The sequence below is a fragment of the Aulostomus chinensis genome, chromosome 9 (genome assembly GCF_037954235.1).
Source record: "Aulostomus chinensis isolate RoL2024-O1b breed Wild chromosome 9, RoL_Achi_v1.0, whole genome shotgun sequence".
NCBI lineage: Eukaryota > Metazoa > Chordata > Actinopteri > Syngnathiformes > Aulostomidae > Aulostomus > Aulostomus chinensis.
The window spans coordinates 28202417-28222625 of NC_141328.1; the positions used below are offsets into that span (position 1 = coordinate 28202417).

The 20209-nt window shown below is 44.4% G+C and overlaps 3 protein-coding genes across 16 annotated transcripts in view; 1 reads left to right on the forward strand and 2 right to left on the reverse strand.

The window, feature by feature from the left end:
* Positions 1-1496: 1496 nt before the first annotated feature.
* On the reverse strand, positions 1497-7807 carry cbx5 (chromobox homolog 5 (HP1 alpha homolog, Drosophila)). 2 transcript variants are annotated; one of them, XM_086214833.1, is made up of 5 exons: positions 7652-7807; positions 6969-7160; positions 6384-6603; positions 5405-5505; positions 1497-2425 (listed from the first exon to the last, which is right to left on the reverse strand). In XM_086214833.1, the coding sequence occupies exons 2-5, from the start codon at positions 7097-7099 to the stop codon at positions 2284-2286; spliced, it is 594 nt and encodes a 197-aa protein (XP_086070959.1). In that variant the 5' UTR covers positions 7100-7160; positions 7652-7807; the 3' UTR covers positions 1497-2283. The 2 variants fall into 2 exon arrangements, with proteins under 2 accessions (XP_086070959.1, XP_086070960.1); XM_086214834.1 differs by lacking the exon at positions 7652-7807 and adding an exon at positions 7368-7637.
* Positions 7808-8302: 495 nt separating this feature from the next.
* hnrnpa1b (heterogeneous nuclear ribonucleoprotein A1b) lies at positions 8303-11980 on the forward strand. 3 transcript variants are annotated; one of them, XR_015117941.1, is made up of 12 exons: positions 8303-8472; positions 9019-9135; positions 9221-9367; positions 9451-9661; positions 9746-9838; positions 9917-9973; positions 10055-10108; positions 10187-10324; positions 10402-10515; positions 10603-10669; positions 11755-11806; positions 11874-11980. XR_015117941.1 is itself a non-coding variant. In XM_086214847.1 (11 exons), exons 1-10 carry the CDS (start codon positions 8461-8463, stop codon positions 10656-10658), a joined length of 999 nt encoding a protein of 332 aa, XP_086070973.1. In that variant the 5' UTR covers positions 8303-8460; the 3' UTR covers positions 10659-10669; positions 11755-11941. The 3 variants fall into 3 exon arrangements, 2 of the variants coding, with proteins under 2 accessions (XP_086070973.1, XP_086070972.1); XM_086214847.1 differs by having other exon boundaries at positions 11755-11941; XM_086214846.1 differs by lacking the exons at positions 11755-11806; positions 11874-11980 and adding an exon at positions 10838-11140.
* The window catches only part of nfe2 (nuclear factor, erythroid 2), a 12085-nt gene continuing 3775 nt past the window's right edge, over positions 11900-20209 (reverse strand). The window contains exons 1-5 of one of the 11 annotated variants that reach the window (XM_086214843.1): positions 17509-17718; positions 16527-16606; positions 14611-14689; positions 14431-14532; positions 11900-13689 (exon numbers count right to left, since the gene is read on the reverse strand). In XM_086214843.1, coding sequence (XP_086070969.1) covers positions 12427-13689; positions 14431-14532; positions 14611-14658 — 1413 coding nt within the window. In that variant the 5' untranslated portion in view covers positions 14659-14689; positions 16527-16606; positions 17509-17718 and the 3' untranslated portion in view covers positions 11900-12426. Of the gene's footprint in view, positions 13690-14430; positions 14533-14610; positions 16186-16206; positions 16239-16526; positions 16952-17123; positions 17402-17508; positions 17719-20209 lie in introns of those variants that run through there. The other 10 variants (XM_086214841.1, XM_086214839.1, XM_086214844.1 and 7 more) reach the window with 10 other exon arrangements.

The following is a 20209-nucleotide window of genomic DNA, read 5'->3' on the forward strand; positions in this document are numbered from 1 at the left end:
CTCGTCTGGGGACTTCAGTTGTAGTCACACTTCATCACTCTCCTCATTTCTGTAGATAAAGGCATGAATAAAATGAAGACAGCATAAAATCCCCCCCAAATGATTGAATACAATTTCAGACTGATGTAATCCAAACTATTTTTGCCACCCTGCACACTTCGCCTTTTTTTTAGGAGCTCCCTTGTGTTCTAAACCAGTGGGGAGGCTACAGGTGGGTCCAGTTGACAAAAGAACTCCGCAGACAATGAAATCCAAATAACTGATGTGATATTAGTCAGTGAATGCAACACGAAGGTACACTCCTCGGAAAGAGGCTCAATTCTGCCAATGACTCAACAGTGGCAACCAATATGAGTCCTTTTCTGCAAGAAAAACTTTGTGTTTGAACCTCAATGACTTGCAGAAAAATGGACCTGAGCTCCACATCGTGATTGTCCAACAGTGACACCTGCTGGGCAGAAGCAGTCGGTGCTCCTCCAATAAAACAAACTTTTTTGAAATACCATTATTTCAAACTAAAGTTTAGTTTAATACTGCGTTTTATGCCAGGACAGAATCATCTACTGAGTCATTTGGACAGATTTCTTCTAGTTCTGAGATGGAGGTCAAAGTGGTTTCAAGCTCAACTTCCTCTGCTTCCAACAAGCAAGAAGAGAAAAATCACTTGAGTCAAAACCCCAGTGAAACTTGTCCGACCAGGACTGGAGCGTTCGTCAGAATATTCTCCTCACATCTAAAAAGGAAACCAACTAACTGCAACTTCAACATGGAAAACATTTATTAAAAGGATGCGACTGTACAAATTTGTAAAATCTAATTCATGAAAGAAATAGTCCACTTATGAAAAAACTATATGACAGCAAACCATGAGGACCAAACAAAAAGTCAAGGTTCTGAAAGGAATATTTTGTAGGATTACACTAAAAAATTGAGTGATAACATGATCAACATACAGTATGAATGAATGAATGTCGGGGACACAGCCTTAAGTTATTATGCCAAGTAGAAAAACAAAAACCAACAAAGCACAGCAGGTCAGTTTAACTGCACATTTGGTCCTAAAAGTCCATATTTGGAGGACAAGAAACCAAAACTACAAAACTCTCATCTTGTAAACATTGATCGAATTTTGATAATGAAAATTTTTTAAATGTCCAACATTCACTGCAAGAAAATCCAGGTATGCACCATCAGATCAGAGATAGTTTTAATGTTCCAAATTAACAGAGATGTCAAGAGAAAACTCCACATTATTTAGTAATAAACTGTCAAAGAATCACTAAAAAGACCACAAACACCATTAAAACTGTTGCAATGCCAAGGTGAGTATTAGAAACAAGGGTTTATGTCGTCAGCCACAAGGTGGCAGGCCGCCATCACTGTGGATGGATGCTGGTTTCATTTCATGTGGAGTCAGTGAAGAAGATTGTCAACGGAGTCTACAGGCCGGTCCAGAGTTAACACTGCAGCTGAAGTGGAACAAAACAGTACAAAACTGAGCAAAAAAAAAAAAGTTTTATTGTCATTTTCTGGAACTGTAATATCAGAAAGACATTAAAAACACCACAGAGTACTGACATGTTAAAAGATGGACAGAAGGGAGATAAATGGCATTAAAAAAACTCAACAAGGATATCATCACTACTTTATAAAGAGGCCAGTGTCCACTGAAAATTTGCCAATTAAGTCATTACATCTCTGCTGACTGAACAAACTGACAAATCTACAAGAGATAGAAAGTTTTAAAAAAGGAATTTAAAAAAAGCATTCTTGAAACAAAGAGGTACACTGCTTTATAAAGACTTTAGGATGGTGGTCATGCTCCCACCTCGGGACAAACGCCGGCTTCAAGAGCTCGTACAAAGTCGGGCCTTCAGGATTATACTCAGAGTTTAAAGATGGCCACCTGTGCTTGTGAATGCAAAATACTTACTGACATGACAATATCATGGAAGCAAAAGACATGTTAAGACAAAAAAAAAAAAAAGAAAAGAAAAGAAAAGAAAAAGGTAAAGAATACAAGGACAGAACAGCAGAAACCCTCCCAAGTAGCATACCACCCCTGTCCACCAAAGCTTCTCCTCCTAGCTGATGGATCCTCCTTAGCAGTCTGGGCCCTTGTGCTCTGATGGGGCGTGGATGGAGATTTGTGTACACCGCATTTGTGTCATTGTTGGACATGGTACAGAGGAAGGGACGGGAGGAGTGGGTGTGAAAAATGTCAAAATCAAGGTTGTCCCTGCAGTGGAGGAGGTCCCGTTTCCCCCTGAGGTTGAATCCAACTCACGCACTGACAGCATCCTTCTCCTTCTTGTCACTGTCTTCGTGCCAGGTGAGACGTTCCTCATAGAAGGCTATGACGATCTGCGGGCACTTGTGATTGGCGTCCTTCGCAAGCACGAGATCAGCCTCATCGGAGTCTTTCCTACAGGAGGTAAGATGACCATTAAACTTCGCCATGGTCTGGACATCAAATATCATCAAAGTATGACTCCATAATATCTGGAGCAATGCATGTATCCATGTACTCCAATAAAATGTTCTTTTCACAGTTTAAGGGCACATTTAATAATAAAATACAGGCTTTTTGAAAATCTCCTTATTTTTGGATAAATTAAGTAAAAAGTGTAACTCCATTTCTCACCCAAGTCTCAACTGCTAATCACAAGCAGATCTACAGAGCTCCTGGATGGGGTTCTTCTGTGCCCTGGGCTCAGACGGGTTGTCATTTTATCTCAGGGTTGCTGCACATTGCTGATCTCATTCACTGCCACTCTGACACGCCGGGTTCATTCTTGATTAAAGACGTTTTTGTTGTCTCCTACTTGGTGACTCCAGTTGCGATGAGCAGATTTGATTGGCTGAGTCGCGTCACGTGGGATGATTTACGACGCATGCAATTGGTCGGAGCGCTTCCTGGAATGCTAAACGAGTGCTGTAAAGGCTAGAAAAGCTGCGCACCTTCAAATGGAAACGCTGTCAAACTGCAGCAATTCTAAGCAACTTGCTGGTCATCAGGCAGCAGCCGCTCATTCATGATCTATGATCCACTGTGCACATGTAAAGAAGTCTCCATAATAAGCACTTTACCTACCAAAAATAGAAGACACCTGAAAGCGTACTGAGCTGAAAACGGTATCTTTCATCTTATCATTCTATCTACACGTTAACTCTGTGCTAACAACCCACACAGCCAGGAGAGAGATGACAACACACCATGTAGCTGCTCAGTCCCAACAGACCCGTTTCACAGCGGCCACTTTGACTCACAAGAGCAGGTAAACACGTGTCAGAGACGACGATGACGGCTCTGTGTTTGCGGGCCAGACCAGTGATCGGCTGCGGTTGTGGTTGATGTTCTTTCCAGTTGCCCCTTCCCTCTTCTCTACCTGCCTCACTCACACCTGAGGTGCATTCCTCATCTGAGAAGGTAGACAGCGGGGAGAAGCAGACCGGGTCTCGCCAGTCTGCTCGACGCCCGCAGCGGGGACGCTTTCATTCTTCACCCGTGTTCCCCCAGCACGATGTCGCATGTGCGAGTTTGTTGTTGTAGATTGGGCTGGGGTTGTCTAGTGCTCCTGTTCAGGGTTTCATTTTAGATAAAGTTCAATTTCATTGTCTAGGTGCTCAGGTGAAGAGCTGTGAGGACCAAACACTAAGAGGGATGCGCTGATCTGACAGAGACATGGGATGTCAGCCGGTCTACGTTATTGAGCTTGGCGGGTTTGGACGACGTCCTCTGTCAGGATGTGCTGGTAGACTTGGAGGCCATCGATAGCACAGATGGAGCAAAAAGGAGAACGAGTTTTGAAGTGTCTGACTTGCTGCTTGCTCTTTCTTATTTACCACTTTGATCATATGAATGCAGTAAATGCATGTTGTGATTTGAAGCTATCAGATGGGTACCCCATCGGCTCAGACCCTCAACACAGGTGCCTGCATTGGGTCTGAAAGATTCGGTTGGGTGCATCCCAGCTCTGTACCTACATGTGATGTGTTCCTATGCAACTGTACAATACAAGAACCCTGCCTTCAGAACACTGGCTACAATAAATATTCAGAGAGTTAACCTGCTCACCCCTCTGGCAGACTTTCTGGAGGTTTTGGAGGAACAGAGTCAGACTGGTGCTTGAACACATGAGCCCACACATGGGTTGTGTACCTGCTGCACCGCGGGAGGCAGCCGGTAGTTGAGAGGAACTCAGGAAGCAGGATGTTCTTCTGCTGATTATCAGTATTTTTCTCAGTTATTCTGGACGTAAAAATACTTTTCTGACTACAGGATCAGGGATGTGCTACAGATTGATTTTATCTATCTACTCAAAAGCGTCATGAAAAATAACTCAACATCGCACTGCAGCTAGGCGGTGGTTTTATTCATTCTAGCGCCTGTCCTCATTCATTTTTACACAATTCTGTCATTTTCTGCGCGGGGACCTTGACTTGCTGTGCCCAGAGGACCTCTGCCATGAATCAACAGAGCATCAGCACAGGAATCTCACATTTGCAAGCTTTCGATCCGAGACCTTCTCGCCACATCTTGAGCAAGCAAACATCCGTGAATCCTGAGCGGGCATTAGCCACCATGTACTACACCTAGCTTATATGTGACCATATAAAATTTTCTGATGAGGCTGACTGTTTGTACATGAAGGGACAGCTAGGCTATTACTGCTGCTAATGGGAAACTGGCCAGCATGAATGTGGCACACAGCTGCCATTTCCAAGAATCAAGAATTTAAGGGTGAAACAGACTGCTAAACAACTGAAACTTGAATAAAAGCCACACCCAATACAGAGCGCCTGTCAGTCACTTTGTTTACATGTCAGGAAGTTGATTGATTGTAAGAGTCCGAATGAAACTGGACTTTTACCAGACATATTGACGAGTTGATCAGATTGAAATGCTACTGTACGTCAGACTAGCATACCTGGATAATGTGGCTGGGAATGAAATCACTGCAGCCTGTAGGCGCTACAATCAACCCGGAATTGGCCTGATGCTCTGCATGTGACGCAGCCCTGACATACTTCACCCAGCACATAGTACATACATAGGAGGTTCCTTGTGGTCGGTGTTGGGACGACCAAAAAAAAAAAAAAAATCACATTTCTGAACGGATGAGGGAGCAAAGGCTATGCTGTCGTTTCTGATTTCATAAAGGTCTTTTTTAAGTTCAGTCAGCTGTGGAACAGAAGCTTCACATGCTACTTTGTTAGGCACAAAGCTGAACCAGCAGTAAAGCAAACTAACCAGCTCTGAGGCAGCAGACAGTCGTCCAGCACAACCTCAAAGCTCCAGATATTTAGAAAATGCAGACCCAGCAGAGTGACTGTAACAATACAAGTATTTCCCCAAGACACACGAGTTCCTCATTTCAGATAAAAATGTCAACAAACGTACCACTTCATGAGAAACATCAGGTCACCACATGAGTCAGTTGCTCCAATGATCTTCTCGGGCTCTAGTCCTCGCTCAAAGCCACGTGCAACGAGAAGGTCATCCTGACGGCGACATGGAGATACTTTGTTAGCTGAAAAATGTAGAATATCACTGGAGAAAAGACAACGATGCAAGAGCCAACAGGGTTATCTTACTGGTGATGGTTTGTTTTAATGGCTTTGCACAGGAAACTAAAGCCGTCAGTAAACTTCAAATTATGAAAACAAATGATAAAATCCCGTATTTGTTCACTTTACCCTGATAAAAGGTCGCTTCATTATGCAACACGATACCGACAGCTAACTCTTCAGCGAAATCAACAAAAAGGTTAATCGAAACTTTATCCTTGAAAATGTCTGAGACGTGTCATTAATTGCCTCTCTCTCCACGCAGGTGTGATTGTGAAATCGAGAGATGGAAACCCCTCATTCAAATAAGCTTTGATGGAGCGAATCTTTAAGTCATGTGACTGACCTGCAGCCACTGCCGTCATCATCAGTGATTTTCCTCAAACTTTGTCTTTGTCGCTGGACAGCAGCACCATGTCCGGTGCAAGCTGGTACGCGAGAACAATCGCGACTCGTCCAACTGACGGCAACTCAATGTCTTCGGGGAGTTACGTAGCTTTTTTACTCGCTCCAAATCAGCTGGTGGAAACACACCTCATGTGCAGTCACCTTTTATGCTGCATAACTTGAAATTTGTTGTGTTTTTAGGGGGGCTTTAATGGAAACACAACAACATATCTGCTGGGCTGGCAGGAGCAGGACTTGGTAAAACCTTTTGTCTCTCCCCAACAGGGAAAATCAGCTCCCCCACTGACCCCACCCCCTAACAAGGGGCATTAACTCACTGATGTTGATCACTTGCCAAAGGAGTGATCAAGATTTTCAAATCACATACGTGTTTTATTGTGCGGCAGTGACGATGCATGTCGTACCTCTCTTTTCTTTTTGGGTTTGCTTCCACCCTCCTCATCGTCGTCCGAGCTCCTCTTCCTGGAGCCACTGGAGTCTTTGGAGCGTCCCGTGGAGCCTGTGCTTGATTTGCTGGCCCCGCTGCTCGGCGTGGAGCTTCCACTTTTCTTGTAAGTCTTCATGAATTCTGAAATAAGCTCCGGGCAGTCCAGGTTCTTCTCTGGTTCCCACGTGTTGTGCTTACTGAGGAGGGTCACAGAGAAGCGAGTCAATATAGTCGCAGCTCTAAATCAGTGCTGTTCCTTAAAACCAAGTTTTGGGGAAATGAGACCCTGGCTACAACTGCATGATTTATGTTTTACAAATTGTCTTAATAGTTCTTGAATGCAGCACCAAATTAAGAGTATGTTCTGGACCTGCTGCTGAATGCCCCTGTCTAGATGTCTAACAAATCCCATTCCAAACATTGTCTTGTGTTGAAATCTGTCCATATGATAAAACCCACGTCATACTTCATCTTATCTTGAGCCCAGCACGTTGTACTTTAATCTGTGGTGGTGGTGTGGAGGTAACATGAGAGATGTGTGCGCACAAGCAGCAGAACTTACTCTGAGTAACCCTTCCACTTCAGGAAGAATTCAACCCTGCCTTTCACCACTCGTCTGTCCAGAACCTTCTCCACAACATATTCTTCTTCGTCGGAGGACGAGGATTCCTCTTCACGAGACTTTTTGCCCATTGTAAAGTTTTTGTTTGCAGTTATAATGTTATATGACGCCGCCGCAGGCCAGGGTACTTTCCTGCACACAGACAGCAGTGGTCAGTAGCTGTAATTTAACACAAGTAAAGACGACTCAGAGGCTACATCTACACCCGGCTCACATGAAGTTGTTGTGGTGACTGTAAAGTTCCACTTCAACGTCAGCTACAGACATAAATGTGAACGTACACATACCAACAATGTCAATTCTCAAGTCTACAGCAGATACGACATACCGTCAACGCACCTGAAATCTTGCTTAAATGAGCAGCAAAGCGGCCATCGGTAACCACACGCTTGCCAAAGTAACAAGCGGTTATGTAGGTTACCGTCACTAGAAGAGAGGAGTATATGATGCTGTGTTTCCAACAACTTGATATTCAATGGCCACGAAAGACAAACTTGCTAAAGCGGTTAGCTTCCAAGCTAGCGCTTACACGTACAAACACTAGCTCACAAACGCGCCAAGGTACCGTGGTAGCGCTACTCCGAGCTGCATGAAGCGCAGCGATGCTCTCAACTGTGTCTTACCCTTCCGGTGCAAAGACCGCTGGTTAGATTTGTAATTTGCAGGGGCGACGCGCTGCTTTTATGGACCTGTGACCAGTGAAGCCAACGCTGGCCTAGCTTAGCATGTAGCCTGGAAGGATCACATAAAGGGTGATGTGCGTAAAAAGCGCGCGTTAAAGACTCACAATGAATGTACCCGCCCCCACCCCCCCACCAGTCAGCTGGTGACCTAAATATTCGGCTAGCTAGCATGCTACTGCCGAGATTGTAGGTCAGTCCATCGCTGATTCCCAACACAGTAAAGCGGTTGCCGTTATGTGTGTGCATCCGCGGAAAACAGCAATTAGATGTAGCCGAGTATGAAGTGGAGGTTGGCGGTGCAGCACCATGGAACACACAACCCCACCTCCACGCCAAGAAATAATTTAATAATTTCTAGTTGTAATGTACGACTTCCCCTGATACACGTCATCATTGTTACAGACTTAGAAGCGGTGTCCCGTTTACGTGTTTACTGAACGGCTGTTCACGCAGGAGCCGCAACATTGGAGAACCACTGCGGTCGCCATAACCTACTATTTATTTTATGATCGATATCAAAGCACGCCTACTGCCAGGACGTTGGCAGTGATTGACTGAGGTTGTGTCCAATGGTAATCCAGACAACAGTGGCGTCACACATACAGCGGGAAATATTGGCCAACGACGACGTGAAAGAGGCGTTTCCGTCGCTATTTATTCTAGTGTTGAGAAAGGAGCTGGGCTCTTCTGACGCAGATCATCTTCGCTCGGGTGTATTCGCAGGGAGTCGAGAAGGGAACCGCCGCAAGATGTCAAAGGATGTGAGTAACGCAAATCAAACCCCTCACAGCGCGGCTTCTTGCGTGATCAGCCGAGTTTAGTCTACGAGCCTCGGTCAAAATGATGGCCAGCAGCAGTTTGGTCAGTCACTTCAGTCGAGCCTCGCAGCGCCGCCATTTTAGATCGGCCAGGCCTCGTGGCCTTTTGTTCACGCACTCAGCCATGTATGAAATTCACGCGTCTATTTTGTCGCCAGCCCCGCACATCTGCAGACGCTGGGCGCGTCATCGTGGACGCACACACGCGTTTGGAGTTTTATTTTCAAGATTGTCGCTAATACGTCACGTCTAACGCCCGGCTTGACTGCAAATGTTGCACTAGTTAATGGCGGAAAGGTGTCCCTCCTCCTCCCTGCCCGCAGTTTGGTTGTGTGACGCAGGCTTTATCACCATCTGATGCGTGCTATGAATCTCTCAGGGTTTTAATTAAATTCACGGACGCAACCAAATCCGGCGCTGCGGTTTTTTTTAGGTTCTCCCGAGAGTTTACATGAATGTAACATCCGGGGTATTGTGTCTGTTCTTTAGATCCCACGTGAGCCAGAGCAGCTTCGCAAGCTGTTCATTGGAGGTTTGAGCTTCGAAACGACAGACGAAAGCTTGCGAACTCATTTTGAACAATGGGGGAGCCTCACAGACTGCGTGGTAAGTGTGTATATATATATATATAGAGAGAGAGAGATCTAATAATACCTGTGATTTGGAACATAAACAAATGCTCTCCCCGCAGGTCATGAGGGACCCCAACTCCAAAAGGTCCAGGGGGTTTGGCTTTGTAACATATTCGTCAGTCCAGGAAGTAGACGCAGCCATGGCTGCCCGCCCTCATAAGGTTGATGGGAGGTTGGTTGAGCCCAAACGAGCTGTTTCCAGAGAGGTATGCAAGATACTTATGTAGAAAGAGAACCAAAGGGGGAGAGAGAGTGGTAGAATATTCTTAACAAGTCTTTCTCCTCATAGGATTCCAACAGACCAGGCGCCCATGTTACTGTGAAAAAAATATTTGTTGGAGGAATTAAGGAGGACACAGAGGAATCGCACCTGCGCGACTACTTCGAACAATTTGGAAAAATTGAAGTGATTGATATCATGACCGATCGTAATACTGGAAAGAAGCGAGGGTTTGCCTTCGTGACCTTCGACGATCACGACGCAGTCGACAGGATTGTCAGTAAGTGCCGTCGCTGGGGAATGTTTCACGATCCGGATGCTGTCATGGACACTGTCTTAAATCGTCTTTTTTTCCCACCCACAGTCCAGAAATACCACACAATCAACTCTCACAACTGCGAAGTGAGGAAAGCCCTCACGAGGCAAGAGATGCAGACTGCAGGCATGGGGATGCGAGGTAGGCCTCCCGCCGTCAGTGACGCAGCACTAACACCTGACACGGCTAGAGACTAAAACTGTGGTTGCCTTGTTCCAGGTGGTCGGAGTGGCGGTGGCGGGCGACCTTATGACTATGACAGAGGCTTCAATCAGGGTAAGGAGACGACTCTACATCTAAAAGTGTCGCTAAAGTTGTGCAGTGTAAAGTCTGACTGGGGGTTACTGGCGTCCTCAGGTGGAAGGGGTCGATATGGGGACAGTCCCTACAACTGCAATGGAGGTGATGGCGGTAAGCAAGCGATCCGCTCTCCTTACACGGTTCCTGGAATGACTTTGCATATGTTACTAAAAGGCAGCTTAATTGCAGGCTATGGAGGCGGTCCTGGTGGCCCTGGGGGTTACAACAATGGTGGCGGCAACCGTGGGTATAACCAGGGCTACAACCAGGGCGGAGGCGGTGGTGGTGGAGGCTATGGTGGCAATGGCTACGACAGCAACGGCTATGGTAATTCTTGAAGCCTTCCACTATGCTAGAACTCTATCCATGCACCAGTGGAGCTGATCCATCTTTTTTTATTTTAGGTAACTGCGGTGGAGGCAGTGGCAACTACAGCATGGGCCATTACGACCCACAGGCGTCAAACTTTGGACCCATGAAGAACAACTTTGGTGGCAGCAGCGGTGGCAGGAACTTCGGTAAGAAGACGAGGACCCGAACACTCGTAGGAAGCATGTTGTACTGAAGCAGAGCCTTTTACATGGGTTACTTGTGTCTACCTCAAGGTGGCTATGGTGGAAACTCGAATAATGGAGGATATGGCCGTCCATCACGGTTCTAAGATGTGAAGTGGTAAGTATCTGATGGCATTGAAACGTTGCATCATAAACCAGAGTTTTGTTAGTTTCAGGGAATGGTCGTACAGTGCAGACAATGTTAAAAAAAAAAAAATCACTCTGGATCTCAGGTTATAAAAAAGTCAGTGCTCAGTTAACAATGTTGTTCCGTATTGTTCAACAGGACTCAGTACTTAGGAGAGGAGAGCAAGGAGAGGAAGTGACAGCGAGTGACAGGGCAGCTGCAGGTTTACCTCCTAAATCTGCTCAGCCAGCCAAACAGTTGTGGCAGGTTACCGCTGCTGCAAGAAGAGATGTACAATAGCTAAATCATGGAGGGTGTTCATTTAAACGTTGTATTTTTCATCTGTTTGTGGAAAGCAAGCATTCCAATGGAGGTTTTATGTAGATTTTTCTTTAACCCTGGTTTTACTTGTAACTGCATCAAATCAAGCTGAAATAAACAATCTTTCAGTTTTTTTTCTAAGTCTTGTTAGCCTCTTTTAGTGGTACGGGAAAGGGAGGGTTCACTGTTGCACGAAGCCGGGATGAGGGACGTTATTTACATGTGGTGTGAGGAGCCTGAAACCCCCCCCCCCTTTACAAAGCCATAATGTGTAGTGGCTGAGGACTGAAAAGGTGGTGGGTGCATGCGTTCGTCACACCTGGTACAGAGTCTACCCTGAGTTCTGCAAAGATCATCTGGAGGATGCTAGCTTACATGCAAAGTCTTTGAGGCTAGCCATGGAAGCAGCTGAGGGAGAGAAGTAGCAAACCATCGCCAGGATCATTGAAGCAGGGGAGAGTGAGAACAGAAGCCTGAGGCTAGCAGGCAGCAGCTACCGAAAGGCTTTAATGCTGTCTGTAGGTAAGACCAGACTTCTCAACTACTGATAGTACACATTACTACTTACCACACGTAGCTGGTAGTAAGTTGTGTAGCCCAGTAATGACTTAAACATTTTGTGCAAACATGTAACATGGGCCTCTTAAGTGCATAGTGGTCCCACAACATTCTGCATGCTATCACTACATGAGATCTATACATAGTTGTTCTTACATGGAAGGGTTTATTTACTTGCCGAGTCTTCTTGTTTTCAGGAAACTACAAAAGGTGTCCCAAACCTGACCCTCGCTACGGTGGCTCAATCAGGTACAAACGATCCAAGCTCCAACATTGTGACCAAGTGTTTGTTTTTTACCTGATTTTCTCCTGACAGGTTCTCCAGGTGCAGAAGGTTTTTTTTACACTTTTTTTTTCTAAGAAGACAGCTGACTACAACTTTTTTTTAAAACTTTTTTAAAATAAAATATATTTTATTAAACATTTGTGTGGTGTCATGATGCTTTGGAAGACGTTTTGTTTCTTTAAATTTGCTCGATTACTGCAGTACACGGCTAGCAGGTACTCCTGTAGTAATTTGAAGCCAATAAACCCCTTTAGTGATAACTGCATCTATTGAACTCTAACAAAACACTGGAATACGTAAGCATGGTAAATTATCAAGTACCTTCACTTGAATATTGAGGCAATTGTACCAAAAAGAGCTGAATATCAGCACAACACACACTCAGCCCCCTCAGTGGAACGTGAGTATCTTCCACACTGGGAATTATTACTTCTCTATATTGGGCCACTTCGACACGAGTTTATTTTTCAGGTGTAAACATTTATTGGTTGGTCATGAAGATTTTTTTCCCCACAGGCGTGGAAAAACTGTTAATGTTAAAAACCCTGATATGTGAATGGTGATACAAGTCAATGTTGGTGGTTCAGCGCTGCTCCTGAGCCGACGTGAGCGGTACCAGATAGACCCTCCCATCGGGTGTCAGTTGTAGAGAATACTCATTGATTGAATACGGCTGTCCATTTTCATCCCGCAAGTGAGAGAAAACTTCAGCATAGAGGTCTGTAAGACGACATTTAATAAAAGCCAAGCTGCGCTGGAACTCCTGGCGTTCCTGAGCCAGGTTCTCTCTCTGGGCCTGCAGCTGTCCCAGTTCTCGCTCCAGGTGGATTATACTCTCTAGCTTCCTCTTCCTGCAGTTTTGTGCCGCCACCTTGTTCTTGCCCCTCCGTCTTATGTCCCTGACCAGTGCTAGTTGATTGTCTGTCAGAGTGTACTGCGTCAGGAGCTCATTAAAGTCATCCACAGGCAGATTGATGATTTTTTCCATGGGGAAGGGGATCTTCAGAGCCATGGCCCGCCTCTCGTCCCTGCTCAGAGCTATAGAAGTGGAGACGCCACCTTGCGGTTTAACATACATTTGTTGTGAGCTCCCTCTGCTGGGTAGCGAAGAGTCATTGTACGGGTCATAAGCAGCAGCCTGATGTTTGACTGTCCGAGGAGTCAGAGCATTGGGTTGAGAATGAGTCAGAGGAGGCGGGGCTGAATAATAAGAGGGATGAGTACCTGAGTGTAGATATGAGTGACTCTGGTAGTCGGGTTGGAAGATCTTTGCTCTTCTGGTGTGCTCAGTCAAGCTGTCAGGTTCACAATCACTGTAAGTCATTCCCATGTCTACACCCTGGTAACCTGCTGCTCCACCAACCGCATTATCTGGGGAGGCCAGAGGGGGACTGGAACCCAGAGACAGACCAGAGTCTGACTCCAGATCATCTGCTGAGCGAATATGTGAACTTTGTCCATGTGTAGTCCACAGCATGTGCCTACTGAGACCCTGAGGAAGACAGGAGCTGACTCTTCTGTGCCCTTGACTGCTGCCAGACATGTTCATGTGTTCTGTTAGGGCCATGAGAGACTGCTGCGTTTGGGAGGACATGGGCGTCATTCTGTGACCGAGCTGAGGTTCAGGGGGTCCATACGCTGCTGCTGCACTGCTGTTCAGACGATGGCAGGCAGAAACCTCCTCGGAGTAAAATCCATCGTATGTGTCAGCAGAGCTCAGCTCACAGGCAGCGGGAGGAGGACGCTCGGAATCGACCATCCCGTATCCTCCCATTGGAACCATAGTGGGCTCCGTGCTTTGGAACTGAGACGCACCATAGGAGCCTGCACTCGGACTTCCAAACTCCTGAAACAAAATGCAAATGTCTTATATATCATCCACTGACATCTTTATCCGTGATTCACCATTGATTGAGAGCAGTTTTTCAGGATTAATTTGGTGGTAGAACACAATTTGCCCTCAATTCTACATGCCGCCCGTAGCTGAGGAAAGGCTCAGGTTTCTGGTGGAAACAGATGGGTATTGTACAGTGCAGGAGGCTGCTAGCAACGTGTAGCACTTGCCCCCTCTCAGAATCCTGCCAGCACTCCAACAGGCTAGTGTTACCCACCTTACTGGAGCGTTTCCACATTAACCACCACAGTGAAATGAGCAAATCTATTCAAAATGCATAAAATTTGAATATTAACATATATCTATGAAGCACACTAATCTGTTATTGCATTTATCACAAAAAAGATAGGAAAAGTGTCTGGAGTGGCTGTACTGAACCCAGAAAGCAACTAAAACTACCAACGATATTGAATTTATTGTAAGAATTGAATTTATTATAAGGATAAAACCTGCCTGAGCATGGTGTTTAGGAGGTAGTTGGCATATCTAAGGTAAGACTCATAATACAGTGGTTAGTAGACATTAAAATAGCAGTGTTTTCTTTAGCGTTGTCACTCAACACACTGATGGTGGAGGCTGCCATGCAAGGTGCTAAGCAGCTCATCAAGAGGTGGCGGGTATTCAGTGTCTTGCAGGACAACACAGCCCCTGCCAGCCCAATTCAATCTATCACCTTATGATCGTGACGCTTACCTGCAGCTCTGTGATGGCCATCAGTTCCTGCCAGGCCACATCCATCTCTGTGTCCTGAGGAGCTCCATGAGCCCAGGATCCAGGAAAATTAGTGGCTAACCCCTTGAAACAGAAGTTTAAATCACTGAGAGAAACACATCTGTTCCCTTCTCTGAGCTCCAGATTCTCAAACAGACCTACCTCACAGGTTCTCCTCAGCGGGAGAACATAGTTGGCCGTTGAACACATTCAGGACAGGCTCTTGCTGCAAAAACTGAACCTTGTGGGGGCACAGCAGAGCAAGTTACTGGCAACTACCCATCCTCAAACTCAGACATACTAGAATTTGAAAAATAATCAATAAAAATAACTCCAAATTTGCTGTGTCTGTCAATCATCACTCTAAGTCTTCAAACGTATTTGCATTACAGCACAGTACATATACAGAGACATGCTGGTGCTGAATTATAACTGGGTGTTGGTGCTGGTTTTCTGAAACACATGAAGCGTTTGGTACAGTTGACTTAACTCCTCCCATCAGCTGTGCGAGGGTGCAGCCATGCCAGCCGCTGATAAGACAATCTGCAGGAAAACAGTGTGCTCTGCATGGCAACTGCAGCCTGATGCTTGCTTTGGAAAATTTGGCGTCTGATAGTTTTTCAGCAGTGTCGATGCTCTTGTAACTAAAGTCTGACAGCAGACTTCATAATGTTTTAGTGCCTCTGAATATTTCAGTCAACGGACTTCAATAACAAACTGCTTCCTTAAAAATAGCCATGATAAAATATCAATGCTCAAATTAAACAATGATTTATGCAGGAATAATATTGTGAGTTGCTTTGAATTATTCTCATGCCACTCAAGTATCCCAGCAGAGCTGCAACGATTGTTCGGTGTTGATGTTTCATATCGCACGATTACTTAGGAATTAGCAGGTTCAGTGTTTGCCTGATGTTTCTGGATCAAAACATGGATTTTGTGATGAAAAAAATTCAAATTAAAAGTTGATGGTTACCCTATATTACCACGTACACTCACAATTATACAATATTTAATATCATTTATGTTTAATATAATTATATCATAATTAATATTGGCCTTCATATGCGGCTGAGGCAGTACTTCCAAAGTTGTCGTATCTATCTCTGTTGAATCAACTGCTTCAGAAACAATTGTCAAACGTTTGCTGTATACAGCGTACTGCGTATCACTTCAAGCTGATCCACTGTGAATTCAAATGTTATTACGATACTTCACAACATGCAGCAGAAATATCTTATTTATCGTTGAGCGAATATTTTTTATTTTCATGCATGTATTGCCATCAATTCATGCAAAATGAGATGTCATCAAGCAGAAGCCTTGTGTTACCCCGCTGGTCAGTGGATGTTGGATGGTACAGTATAACGCCGAAGTTATTCAATATTCAACAGAAGACAAAATCGTTCAAGCTAAACTGGAACTGCTCAGCTGTGGGGGAGCGCAACGACCGGCCGCATCACTCTGAGGTGTCTCAGAGTAGAGTTTCAGCTCCATTGATGTGGCTCATGAATGTGAAAAAAATGTACGCAAAAGCTGGTAAGTATATGTTTAATAATTTAAAATCCATACCCATGGATTACATCATTCACTTTGACCTTTATCATTCCATCTGTGTAAGAGTGTGTATTACTTTCTAAAAGACCATTTTTTCAATGTGCGAAGGTGCTGAAACAGGTTACAGCTGTTACTGTTACAGGATTCATGTCAGCGGTGACTCGTCAGCGTGTTTCCTTGCTGTAAGGAAATATAACTCACTGTCAGCACTGAACAATCCACTACCTCTGTCACTAAAATAAAGAAACGACAAAAGTGTTGAATTATTAAGTCAGAAAGATAAAATTATGGAAAAATAAATAAATATGCTGCAACTATTGGTATTGAATATTCAGCCTTTCAGTAGTAGTAGTTTCAATAACAGCAAAATTACATTGTTTGGTAGTTTCACTTTTAAAGACTGTGTATAATGTAAACTTGAGTGTGATATCAATACAATCTAGATTTAATTGAAGTGGGAAATGTGCGTTCTCTCACCGTAGTCTTGAAACAAAAAGTGTGTGAAATGCGAACAAACATACCTGAGCAACATTCTCTGTGTCTTCAGCAGGTGAAGATGATTAAAAAAAGGAGAAGAAAACATCAGAAGTGAGGCAGGATCCTGGTGTTTGGAGGAAAAAATGTTAGAAAAAGCGATGGCTTGACTTCATGTTGCTGACTTTTAAAAAGACAAAAAACACGAGATGCCCCTTGCTATTTCTCATTCAACTGTCTGTCTCTCTCTCTCTGCTCAGCTACATGTACAGCCACCAGCATAAATGGGATGGCTCAGTACAGACAAACACAGTCTTCCTGTAAAGCACCCACACCACAATTTTCAGCATCCTTAATAGCACTCTTGCACCCCAACTTCCAAATTTCCCCTTTGCCCACATGACAAACCACAAACCAACAGTCTGGCATGCACAATGACAATCATGCACTCAGTCCACACTGAAGGATATAGCCTACATGTCTACCCCCCCCCCCCCCAGAAAAAATAAATAAATAAAAACAAAAACGTGACAGCATTTCTGATTCTAATCATGTGATGACAATACGATAAACTGATCCCACTGTACTGATAACAGTGGGTGAAAACTAGCCGGATTGTTGTTTGTGTTCTGGCCAAACCGTACAAGAACAGCGTCCTCTCAAATCCACCCGAAGGAAAGGTATGAGGAGTGCTACATGGAGCACCTGGAGGCAGAGGCAGTGTTGCAGCGAGGGCCCTGTTGAGGCAGGGGTGGGTTTGAGGCTGGATCGAGACTTAGTTTAGAAGAGATGGAATGTACACCCTCCAACAGGTAAGAAAGACTACATTGTTCTTCTATCTGGCAGAGCAACCGCCAAGGGAGAGAGAGGAGCAGGGGGGAGAATGGAGGGGAGCGTGTCTTACATAGCAAGTGACCATTAAAATCCTTCAGAAAAAATCCCCTCATCGGCGGATCTGAGGCACAGTGAACTCACAAAGGCTATGTGTTATGTAGAACTGCCCTATTGTGTAACATCTTCCACACTCACCCTGATGGTGGAGATGTTGCACATTAGCTGTCCCATTTTTACTGCTCAATACCAATGCATCTTCATGAGGATACCCGTGTCCGTTTGTCTCACAAACAACAGTTATTTCAACGTTTTGTGCATCTCTTGATGAAAAAAATCAAGTCAGTCATTGAAGAAGAAAACAATTGCGATGTGCAGCAAACGCACACTTCTAACCTCTACCCGTGTCTTCAAAAACACGTGAAACTGAAGACGTTTAAATTTTTCACAGAACTGCAAAGCCAAAAACAACACATTCCTCCTTACAATGCAGTGGGCACAGTAAATTAACTTTTATACACACAAATGTCAGGGAAAAACATAAAATAAAACTGGATGGGTATTCAGTAGCCCACAAACCTCCACCAAGGCCCCACAGTCCTTTAATTTATCTCAACTCTCATAAAGATCCACAACTGCCTGGCTACAACCTGCGCCCGGCCTGGATAGCTTATCTATCAGCTAACACGGCTAGCAACCAATTAATGCTATTTAAAACACAAGTCTAACTGTTGGAGATGTTTGATATTTTTCTGTCAATCTTCTGATACATCGTTGCAAGTTGGATGAAAACAAAACCTCGTTCATGACTGATAGAATTCTTCCAAATCCAAGACAACTTCATATCTTAATAGCAATGAACACCCTGGCAACATGATGTGACTTAGCTGGGATGGTCCAGCGGCAGTTAGCGGCTAACTGCTAACTGCTAACTGCTTAGCGTCAGATGAGGCATCCAAGGATTCAGCAGAGGGACACCAGTTGAACTCTGGCTTATTCAAGCAAAGCAATGTGACCGCTATTGACTTAATTTTATATTGTGAGAGACAGTTGACTCTAAAAAAAATACAGTATTGTAAATTATTTTCTTGTGATGTAACAAAAAAAAGGAATTACAGTAACTTAAACATCCCCTTTTTAATTTCCATCCTGAAAATCCCGTTCTCACTGTACGGGACAGTTGGAGGTTATTTCTGCGTTTTGAGGGTCATTTGAAGCAAGACAAGTTCGCCCTGCTTCTGGCAAAGACAAAACAAAACCCCGAATGGGTAAATGAATCAGCTGTGAGGACCCATGAAATGGAATCTGAAATTGACGACGCAGAGAAGACAATTTTGCGCAGTCTAAAAGCAGACACAGGTGAAACTGTCACTGTCTCGGCAGAATGAGCGACTTCACCGCTAACCTGGGACACACCGAACAAACTAAGAGGGTGTTTTTGTTTGGCTTGTTGCCACTAACAACTGCAAGTCCTTCTTAATGAAACATATAAAACAATGATGCAGAATTTTTTTTTTCTTTTTTTGCTGTTGAATATTTTTTAAAGGCAGTATACACACACTCTTGTCCAATGTGGATGAAAAAACAATACTTGTATCGCTGACAAGATAAGGTTTTGTGAGACTGACACAGATTTTAGTGCTGGTTGTAAACAAGTACTTCAGCAAGGCGCTGTGTATTTAAAACCATGAGAGCATTGGCGGTTTTGTCTGACCAATTACAATATCACATCCCACTGAAACATAAATCACAATGTTTTTTTTCTGTCATTGTTCTAAGATGGAAAAAGTAGGTGGCTGACAGAGTCAAGAAAGGTGAATGTGTACCAGGAATCAAAGCAGGGACTTCCCAACCCCAGTTCCTAGCACCCAGCCCCTGACTCAACCACTGCTACAGCATGCCAGAGAGCACCCTGTTATTACTGTGACCGCAGTGGTTTTCAATCTGGACCCAGTTTCCAGGTCAACGCCCACATTCCCTGTTTGTGTTTGTTTGCTTCAATTAGTCTTTGACATCTCTGCTTTCCAGCTCGCCGAACCTCTTGGGACTGTCAGCCTTTTCTCAACATGCGCCACAGGACCAACAACTGTTGGCCGGACTGCTGACAGCTGACTCGTTTGGGCTTGATTCCTCCTATTGAACATATAGAAAATATTGGAATTTTTTTCCTTGTGGACCCATCTCTTGCATGTGTCCCGGTGTTTCCATGACTTTCGTGTGTTCATTAAGGATGGAGGGATGTGGCATCATTGGTTTTGTCTTAACATTCAAAAAGCTGTATCAGACATAAGTGGAAAAACCACCACACTGCTAAACAAAATGAGTGTGTGTCTTGGGTTGTGGTATCAAAAAAGGGAATATTTTAGGAGTCAGCTTCTGGGAAAGGGAAAAGTAGGGAGGGCAGGGGGAAGGGTGTTATTTTCTTTCTTCTCGCATCGCATCGATTATCAGCAGTTCGCAAATCTGATCTGAAGTATTTGGGTTGCACTTTAAAATGCAGCCAACAGTTTGGGGTTGAGAGACAAATTAAACTGAGTGTTTTGGGTACCTGTGGGGGACGGTGGTAGACAGAGCAGAGCAGCCCACAGCAGGAACATCTTGTGTTTCCTCAACTGTGATTAAAGTGCCGTTCCACACTTTTTCTCTCATGACGGCTCCCACAATGTGATCTTTTTTTTACAAGTTTACACACTCCAGGGATTTATTATACGTACTGTTTATTCTATTTGTGTGATTTTTAATAACATGAATTGATTAGATTAGGACCCCCCCCCCCGCACACACACACACACACACACACACACACACATACACTGTCTCTCATATTATTAATTAAATTTTTTTTTTTTAAAATCAGCTGGGGGACATTTCATCAACATTCCTGTTCAATTCAAGACTC